Consider the following 10,216-nt stretch of genomic DNA (forward strand, 5'->3'; position numbering starts at 1 on the left):
GGGGGGAATATCTCTATTTACAGTTGAGCTCTCCTAGCTCCAACAATACAAATTGAATTATATCAATAACTAAGATTAGTGTTTATCTACAATATGAGAGTATATTTAAACTCCACATTTTTATCCCTGGAGTGTTTCCCCATATGTTCCACGAATCGGGCTAATTTAAGTGAATCAAATGAACCTCATTTGGCATTTGTATGGGACATTCATCACGGGCATTAATCACAGTACAAATTGAACGAGATGTTTTGAATGCATTCATCACGAGCTTTAATCCGCAACCCGTGACACTTGTATTTCCAAGAATTTAATCCCTATACTTTTTTAGATTTTAAAATTCAGGCACAATTATTAATATTGTTATTATTTTTTGGGTTAAATTCAAGTTAATTATAAGCGGATAATTTTATTTTATATCAAAATGTCATAACAATAAATTTAACAAAAAAAAATGATAATGATTAAACCTAAATTTTAAAATTTAAAAAAGTAAAATGGCTAAATTCCTGAAAATACAAATACACGAACTAAATTCCTAATATAAGATGTAGAGGCACATTTTAACCCTAAATAATTATCTTCAAAATTGAAGATGGGATCTTCTTTGTATCTTGATTATTATGTAAATTAATAAATCTGGAGAAATGTAGACAAAATGGCTGGTATAATAAAGGAATTAACTACCCACTTTATCTGTATTTTTAAACACCATATATAGTTATTATATACAGGTTTACCAAAATTTGTTTCTGTGTTGTTCTATTCTCCAATTCCAACTGAAAAAACTGTCATCTCATGTTGCAGCATTGGGGCTTTCCTACATTTATTAATTTATCCCACATGCATAACATTTGTCTTGGAGATTGGTAATGGGCAGTGTAGTAATCCTCCACGCATCCGAACTGGCAAAATTTCAAGCTGTGCTCGTACTCCACCGGTTTCGAGCTGTTGAATTTTTCCACCCACATTCCCATGCTCACATCTTCCATCTTGAATAGCTGCAACAATGGTGGTTTTAACCAAACAATTATCAAATCTACTGCTATTTAATAACAATGGCTGAGACGAAGTCACTTACCCTCAACTTGTGTTTCTCGAACTCGGCTACAATAAACTGTGCAATGTTGGATGAAATTATGTACCCTGGACCGTTCGCGTAGGGTGGATAGTCTTCTTCTGGCCATTCCTGGAAATAGACAAAAATGTATTACATGATGATAAGTGGGATGCGCACATGATGGCAAGCTATGCACTAAACAAAAGGGAAAACCATTAGTTGGCTGAAGGCTATGTAACTTGGACTCGGGTGTGATTGTCAAATCTAGGAATGTGCCCAACATGCATATGTATACTTTCTTTTTTCTTTTTTATAATTTTTTCATGTATTTAGAGAGGAGTTCTTGATTCCAGCTAAACCTTTAAATTCCAAATCAGTTTATTGTTGATCAAAAGAAACCTTCCATGCTAATCAATTTACAGCAAGTATTATTGGATAACATGAAAGTAAATCCCCGGGATTTGCTAAGTACAGAACAGAAAACACATACCTCATATGTTACTGCCCATTTACCATCACGGAGGGGTTTGTGGTAATAATTCATATTTCCAATATACATGCTTTTATCTCCATACTTCTTTGCTTCCTTAATCACAGAGTCCACCCGGACAAATGTATCATCATCACACTTCATAATATATTTCGCTGCCATTGTGCGGACCTGTCACCAAAAACATACAAGTACATGGGATTCTAGAGTCTACTACTACAGAATAATATATTGCAATTAGTTTTCTATATGCACTATATCTTAAGTAATCAAACTCAAGTGTCAGCTAAGTATGTGCCTAACATGGGTATGATCAATTTTTTTTCTCCATATATTTGGAGGATTATACCAGAGCTTTTCTGAAAAAATTAACAACCTAACTAATATAGACTACATCAGTTAACAATACTTCGTTTTAGTAAGATTAAAATAGGCAATGTCGGATCATTTAAGCGCTCACCCCATATTCAGATATGGCAACTGTCTTCAGAACAACTAGGTCGTAGTTATCCATGTAGGGAACTATAACAATATCACCAAAATAATCGGCTTCCTTTTTCAGCTCGACATTTACTTCCTTTCTTCCACTCTGAAAAAAGAAAGTTAGTAAATATATCTAGCAAGGGGAATTTCCAAGGGAAAGAACCTGTTCTTCCTTTATGTACGCTTACCAGTGCTACAAAAAAGCGAGCAACAACATTGGAAGACTTGATTAACTTATGCTGCAACCAGGACTTCCTCACAGCCATCCTCTCAGCAAAATGATTGCCAGCAGAAAGGATGCCTATAAAAAGCTCTACATTTCCGTTGGGAAGTGGTGGCGCCTTCCATTTGCTCAATCTCTCAAGATGCTTTTGTGGATCAAAGCTCGGGTGTGAATTTGGCAAGGAAGCAGCAAATACAGAGTGCACATCAAGGTCACCCTTTAGAGATAACCCAGTAGCATCCTCGAGCACAAATCCCTGAAAACACCATCAGAAAACTTACAAGGCGTTCTATATTTTCATCAATTCATTAAGCCAATAACAAGATTTTACTCACGGTTCGATATGGAAATGAGGTGATGTGTCGGCCATCGACATTGACATGGTAACCCTCCAATCCAGCCCTTAATGTTAGAACAAACAACTTCCCCTCCGCAAAAGGGTACTGCCAATCTAGTGTCACCTTCTTCTTCCTCCCTATCAATCTGTTCAACCACCATGTAGTCTTCAATTCTTCCGAGCCATTGTCATCATCTCGGATCCATTTCTCACATTTAACTTCACCATCAACTACCCAAAGAAAGAACTAAAACAATCAGCAAATCAGTAAAAAAAAGTCTGATATAATTATCTTTTAAAACACCCCCTTCCCCACAAGATCATAAAGCAACAACATAACCAACTTCACTACCTACAATTATTAATTACAGTTTCAACCTTTTATCAACCTACATTCTCCCTATACTTCACATTGAGTAAAATGCACTATAAAAGTATAAAAATGATAACCTGTTTCTTCATCAGCTCTAGACTTCCAGCCTTCACACCTCAGCGCCGATCCCCACTGCATCCTATAACAAGTATTCTGTTCGATCACGGGCTTCCCGCTCCAATCCCCTTTCAACCTCGGATTGAAATGAAGAATCCGTGGCGGATCCTCGCCGTCCACCGTCTTCAACCCTTGCAGTTCCATCATGAACTGCGTGACCATCACAGACTCATCCCCTTCTCTCAAGACCGCAATTTTCGGGTCATTTTCTGCATGCGCCCAATGCGGCATCCCCACCACCGTAATATGGGATCCTAATGTTAACCCGCAAGGAAGGACCAAGATCCGCCCCTGGTTCACGAACTCCGGCCCGGATAAGGAAATTGAATCCGGGCATGATTCGGTTTGGTTTTTGTTTTGGCTTTGGCTTTGTGGTTCAGGTTCTGAATCAGATTTCTGTACACCCGATTGCAGGTCGTCCCAGAGTTTCTTGCCGACAACGAAGGCGTGTCGTGCGGTTTTGTGTAGCACCGACAACTCGTCTTTAGAACCGATGTTGTCAAAAGAGCTGTCATTGAACAGGAGACCCGACACTCCCTTGAACTCCCGCACGTTCCCCTCCGGTGATCGGCTTCCAGGATTATGGACACGGTCCGGGTCGTTGTCCGGGCGAGCCGGCGCAGTTTTATAACTAAAGTCCTCTTCGCTCTCGAGAATCAAAGGCCTGGGCAATGTGTCAGTAAAGAACCCATCGGAATCGGCTTTAAAAACCAGCGGGATTTCAAAGCTGACAAACAAAAGGTAGAGAAACAAAACCCCGATCAAGAACTGAAGCAGCCTGAGCCGACTCGGAGACACTAATGACTCAAATTTTGATCGCTTCATGGTTTACTTGAAAAAGAAAAAGGCCTAAAAACAGAAACGGAAAGGGTTATGCAGGTGAAGTGAAATATGGAAATAGGGAGAAGCCTAACCCTAGATTTGATGAACAAAAAAAAAAAGGGTTGGGTACTTTTAAGTAAGCGGAAAGCAAGCATTCAAAGAACCCAGGGGGGCATAAGGTTTTTGAAACCAAAAAAAAAAAGCTTCCAAAATAACCAAGAACAGTTTTTTCTAAGTAATTTAATTTGTATGTCCGACAAAACCTTGGGATGTTATGCCCAGAAATTTATTATTACTTTATTTCCACAAAATCCCCACTTTCCCACTGCTGTATCATAATAACGCAATAGGAGAAACAAATTTGAAATTTCTTAGACTCGTAACCATGGTCCTGGGACGACGCCGTTTCAGTGACTGGATTTTATGCCATGCACGCCACGTTCGTAAAACAGTGGTCTATAGTCGTCCGGTCAAGTCAACTTCAGACTTGTCAGAAATAGTAATTAAAACCAATAGAATTGTGTGACTAAAAGAATATCAAAGAAAACATTTTTTATTATTTAATTATTTAAAATAAGAAGATAAATATATTTTATTATTTGAGAATTATGGATCATTTTGAAAGTTATTTTATTTTTTATTCACATTCATTTAATTTTGTGGTCTATATGAAAGTTAAATAATATATATATAGGCGCCTTTTATTAATTTATTTTTAATTAATTTTTTTCAAAATCCTTTAACTTTTCAAAAAAAAAGTCGAATCGTTTCTTTTTTAAATGAAAGTATAAATTTAAACCGATGAATGTTTAAACATAGCAGTCCGTAAGACAATTCAGATGTACTTTATATTTTTTTTATTTTTATGATTTTTTATATTATGTTTTAATTTATTTAATAACGTGACATATAAAAAAAATAATGTCGTGTCAATAAAAAGTATACTTCAATTATTATGCAGGTTGTCATACTAATATTGTTAAAAAATAATGCTTCAAACATTTTTTCCCGTTAAAAGAAATGATTCGATTCTTTTTTAAAGATTAATGGTCAAATATAGTTAAAAAATGAATAAAGGGTCAATTTGATAAAAGATGTAAATGTTAAAAGACTAAATTTGTTATAAATCTAAAATAAGGTAAATATATATTTTTATGTCCATAAAAGAAAAGGAATTTATGTAATGAACCTTAAGCATGTTTTATATAGGGAAAAAATGTTTAAGATTTTGTTTATTGACGGGATAAAACTATATTAGTAGTCACTTAATTATGAAAAGTTATAAAATAGTCACTCAAATATTAGTAAAAAATTTAGTCGTTCAAATATAAAAATTTACAAAATATCACTCAACTATTGAATTTTGCCTTTTTTAATCGCCCAACTATATTAAATTTTTGGGTGTTTCTATTTTTAAGTTAGCCAGCTAATGATAAAAGAAAAGCAAATTTGAATAGTTGAGTGATCATTTTGTAACTTTTTTATAATTAGGTGATTATTTTATAAATTTTCATAATTAAGTAATCAAAAAAGAAAATAAAACATAGTTGCATGACCTACCCTAAAAAAAATTAAAGTTAAAGGGAGGAAGTGCAAAAAGAAATTGAAAAAGAGAAGCATCATTGGGGGGTTGATTGACCTTTTCGTCAAATGGGGTCATTGCTATTTGGTTGGTGGCGTTTTTAATGTTATATTTGATAATTCATATTTTATCAAAAATGCAAATTGATAAGTAGATAAAAAATTATTTATCGGTAAATATTTTTTATTTTATTTTTTAATATTATATTATATTTAAAATGTTTAAATTTAATTTTAATAAGTCAAATGTTAGAAAATGATAAAAATAATAAATATATTTTTAGATTTGCTTAAATATATTATTTACTTATTTTTAATTAATATATAAAATGGTTTTTATGACTTAATTTAATTTGTAATTTTTCAATACTTAATTTTTTAAATTTATTAAAAAAGATTTAAAATTTTAATTTAATGTTTATGATAATTGATTTTAATTAAAATTGATTATATAATATATTCAACTATTTTGGGACAATCTGATTAAGAATACATAAGAGGTAGACGAAAAGTAAGACAGGAGTTTGTGGGTGGCATCTTAGTGGGAGAAATGACTGAAAATGACTCCCATCCCTTTCTTAAATAATTATCAACTTTAAGGATTGGTAATGTATGAGGGTGGGACATTTCCAATGTTGAAAATATCAAATCCATCAATTCTTTTAAATTTTAATTTTAATCATTCAACTAATAAATTTTAATAAATTGTCGACTGAGTCTTAGTTTAACTGCTATCGGTATTATTGTCAGTACAAAATGACATATATTTGAATGCGCTAAAACACATTATCATCTTATTTAAAGATTAAAGAAGTATTATGAATAGTTCTAGGTATTATATAAAAAAATAATTTGTCAAAATGCTTTACATTTGTGAATATTGTTTATAGAAATATTATAAACTCAATAATTCATATATTTTAGGGAAAATTATTAAATTTTAAGTCATTTGTCTAAATCCGAAGGCCTACTCGAAAAATGCGAGGGTTTGATAAAAATATAGACTCAAAACATGAGTTTAGGCAAAAAATAAAAGCTTCGGGTATAATTTTTTGGCCTAGACCCAGCCCGATCCGGACTGAATCAACCTATACTTTTTTTGCTATTGTTTGTTGTTATTTTGTTGTTGTTTTATTGTCATTCCGCTATTATATTGCTACTATCTTATTGTTATTGTTTGAATATTGTATAACTCTTGTCTTATTGTTAATTTTGCTACTATTTTAGAGACATTGGTAAACTAAGTTGCAAACTATCTTAGTGCTATTTAAGTATAAATACTTTTTTTAATGTATTTTTAATTTGTTGAGAAATATTTATTTTAATGTTTTTAGTATATTTGATGTATTATATTTTTAAAATTTATTTTTATATACAAATAATAATATAAAAAATTTAATATGGGCAAGCCATGTCGGGCTCAAGTTTAGTATTTTAAATTTGGGTTGGGTTTGGACAGAATTTTAGACCCATTTTTCGTATCGAGTCGAGTCTAGACCTAAGAAACGGGTCTAAAATTTTACATCAACTCAACTCGAACTCAACCCGACTCAACCCATGATTATTTCTAAACTTACCTGAGATTTGATAAAAAAAAAATCACTTGCCCTATTGTTTGAAAATTACCAACTTATTCTTTAAGGTTTGATGAAAAGTCAAAGTTTATTTATTAAATGAATTTTAAATAAAATAATAATTTTTCTCTTAATTAGTTAATTATTATTATTATTTGTTATCTTCAATTTTAATATTCAATAAGTTTTAACTAAAAATAATAAAAATTCTTTAGTTATAAAAATATTTTAATAACTATTAAATTAAATTATAAATTGTATTATATTCTAATATAATCACGCGTTAAATATAATTATTGTTTAATTAAAATATGTAAGTTATTTTTTAAAATTTATATGTACAGTCACAATAACAATTATTTAATTTATTCATTAATAAAAAACGACCAAATTAATAATAAAAATATACCGATTTTTTATAAAAATGACTCAAAACTTTTGATTATTTATGAAAATACTCACTCTGAAAATCATGTACGTAAATGACATATTTTGAATAATAAACCCCGGTGTCGTCGTTACCATTGATGGCACCATCCATCACGATCACCCAATGATTGGCCCGTGGAATTAAAAAATGATTTCTTTGGGTGTTGTCGTTAACATTGCGACACCAATATGTGTATTTGTAGGCCAACTTAAAAACATCGGTATTCTTGGGGGGAAAGGAAAAAAAAAGGAAAAAAAAATATTTTCATGGGTGCCGTTGTTATCATTGGCGGCACCGGTGTTTTTATTTTTAAAAAATGGATGTCAGATTGATGTAGTCATTGCCATTGGCGGCACCAGTACTTTTTTTGTTAGAAAATTGATTTTTTTTTGTCCTGCCGTTGCCATTGGAGGTGAGGCACTAGACTTTTTTTGTCAAAAAATTTGAATGGTACCTTCGTCGTCTAGTGAAGAAGCATGAGGAAAAAGAGAAAAAAATTTGATATATACCTGGCTAAAAATTGAAACTCCAATGGTGAGAAAGGTGAATCCAGAATAAGAAAAAGAAGACTGAAATTAAAATAATAGGAAGGTAAGTATATTTTATACTAAACCTGAGAGGTAAGTGTCTTTTATAGTATATTTTGTAATACCATAATTGTGTTTAACTTTTACTAACTTAAAATGTGTGTTTTAGTTGGTGCCACGAGTTAATCGAACACAAACTCAATTGAAAAATGATTAAAAAACCTTTTTATTTTAAAAATAATAAATACTATTGTAAGGATATTTTTATTTTTTATATTTGATATAAAATCTGTTGAAACCATTTTTTGGTAAAACGGGGTCGACTTGGATTTTGAAAATGAAAAACGAACATGGGAGTAGCCACCAATTTTTTTTGATGAGGTGTGATCGGGTCACCTCGAAAAGTGGTTGTTTTTAATAAACGATTTGAATTTATTAAAACAACAACTTTGGTCCACGAAATTTAGAAAAACGGGTTCGGGAGTCGATTACGTACGAGGAAGGATTAGCACCCTCGTAACGCCCAAAATTGGTACCTAGTCAATTAATTAATGCCATAATGTCGAAAATTGAAGATTTTGAAGAGATTTAAAACACGATCCTTTATTTAAATGTTAAAAATCTTCAAGAAAGAGACACATTTTACATTAATCGAGAAAGAAAAATACGTCCCGTAAGTTAGGACACAATGTCTAAAATTTTCGATACGAGAATGAATGCCGAAAAATTTACTTATTTGAGAGATATTCGATTATCTCGGGTTTAGAAAAGAAATCATGTCCTGTAAGTTAGAACATGATCTTTTATTAAATCCCGAGATCGTAGAAAATTTTGTTTGAAAAGATCCATATATTTAGATTTGTCGGGAAAATCGAAACCCCGTAAGTTAGGGTACGAATTTTCCGAATCTCAAAATATGAAATGCTATTTATTTAAAAAAAATTTTGATATATCGAGTAAAAATGAAACACGATGTCGTAGTAAAAAATGCGAAAATAAATTACATTGTTGGTATGCATAACAAAACAATAATAAAGACGATGATACAAGCATAAATAGCACGAGCGACAACAAATAAAAGATAAATAAAAAGACGAATCAATTATGTAAGATAATAAGTAAGTCGAAACCATTTCTATTTAAAACAAAAACAAAAATTAGTTGCCGACTTAAAAAAAAACAAAAATTGGGAGTCGCCACCAATCTTTTATTGAGGTGTGATTGGATCACCTAAAAAATAGCTTTGGTCTACTAGTTTTAGAAAAATAGATCCGGGAGTCGGTTACGTACGAGGAAGGATTAGCACCCTCATAACGCCCAAAATTGGTAACTAGTTAATTAATTAGTGTCTTAATGTCGAAAATTTAAAAATATGATTCTTAATAAAAACTTAAAAAACGTTACTTATTAACACCATGTTTGGTTCGTTGTATTGGAATAGAGGCGTAATGGAATAGAGACGTAATAGCAATTCAATTGTTTGGTTGAATGTAATGGAATAGAGGAGTAATAGTATTCTTGTGTTTTGTTTAGGTAAATGATTATTGTTATTGTTATTAAATTTTAATAATATTAATAATATCAATAATAAATAATTTAATCATATTTTAACATAATTATTATTAAATATAATTTAATAAAAATATATAATTTAATAAAATTCTTAATATTAAATATTCTTATATGAATTTACTAAAATCATAATATATAATACTATAAAATATAATTTAAAATAATTATTATTAAATATAATTTAATAAAAATATATAATTTAATAAAATTCTTAATATTAAATATTCTTATATGAATTTACTAAAATCATAATATATAATAATATAAAATATTATTTAAAATAATTATAATTAAATATAATTTAATAAAAATATATAAATTAATAAAATTCTTAATATTAAATATTCTTATATGAATTTACTAAAATCATAATATATAATACTACAAAATATAATTTAAAATTATTATTAAATATAATTAGATAAAAATATATAATTTAATAAAATTCTTAATATTAAATATTCTTATATGAATTTACTAAAATCATAATATATAATACTAAAATCATAATATATATAATTTAATTTTTGAATGAATGCAAATGAATCACTATGAATGTTTCATTCATAAGATCTCCCCTGCTGTAACTTCTTCCTAGATAAAGGTTGAAAAACAATAGCAAACAAA

The 10,216-nt window shown here is 30.3% G+C and overlaps 1 protein-coding gene across 1 annotated transcript; it reads right to left on the reverse strand.

Annotated features, from left to right (window-relative positions):
* Positions 1-650: 650 nt before the first annotated feature.
* Positions 651-4,293, reverse strand: LOC107948963 (hydroxyproline O-galactosyltransferase GALT4). The gene is made up of 7 exons (XM_016883643.2): positions 3,044-4,293; positions 2,592-2,824; positions 2,222-2,512; positions 2,011-2,139; positions 1,551-1,721; positions 1,082-1,189; positions 651-1,001 (listed from the first exon to the last, which is right to left on the reverse strand). Exons 1-7 carry the CDS (start codon positions 3,906-3,908, stop codon positions 792-794), a joined length of 2,007 nt encoding a protein of 668 aa, XP_016739132.2. The 5' UTR covers positions 3,909-4,293; the 3' UTR covers positions 651-791.
* Positions 4,294-10,216: the final 5,923 nt, after the last annotated feature.

This window comes from Gossypium hirsutum, chromosome D04, assembly GCF_007990345.1.
Source record: "Gossypium hirsutum isolate 1008001.06 chromosome D04, Gossypium_hirsutum_v2.1, whole genome shotgun sequence".
Lineage (NCBI taxonomy): Eukaryota > Viridiplantae > Streptophyta > Magnoliopsida > Malvales > Malvaceae > Gossypium > Gossypium hirsutum.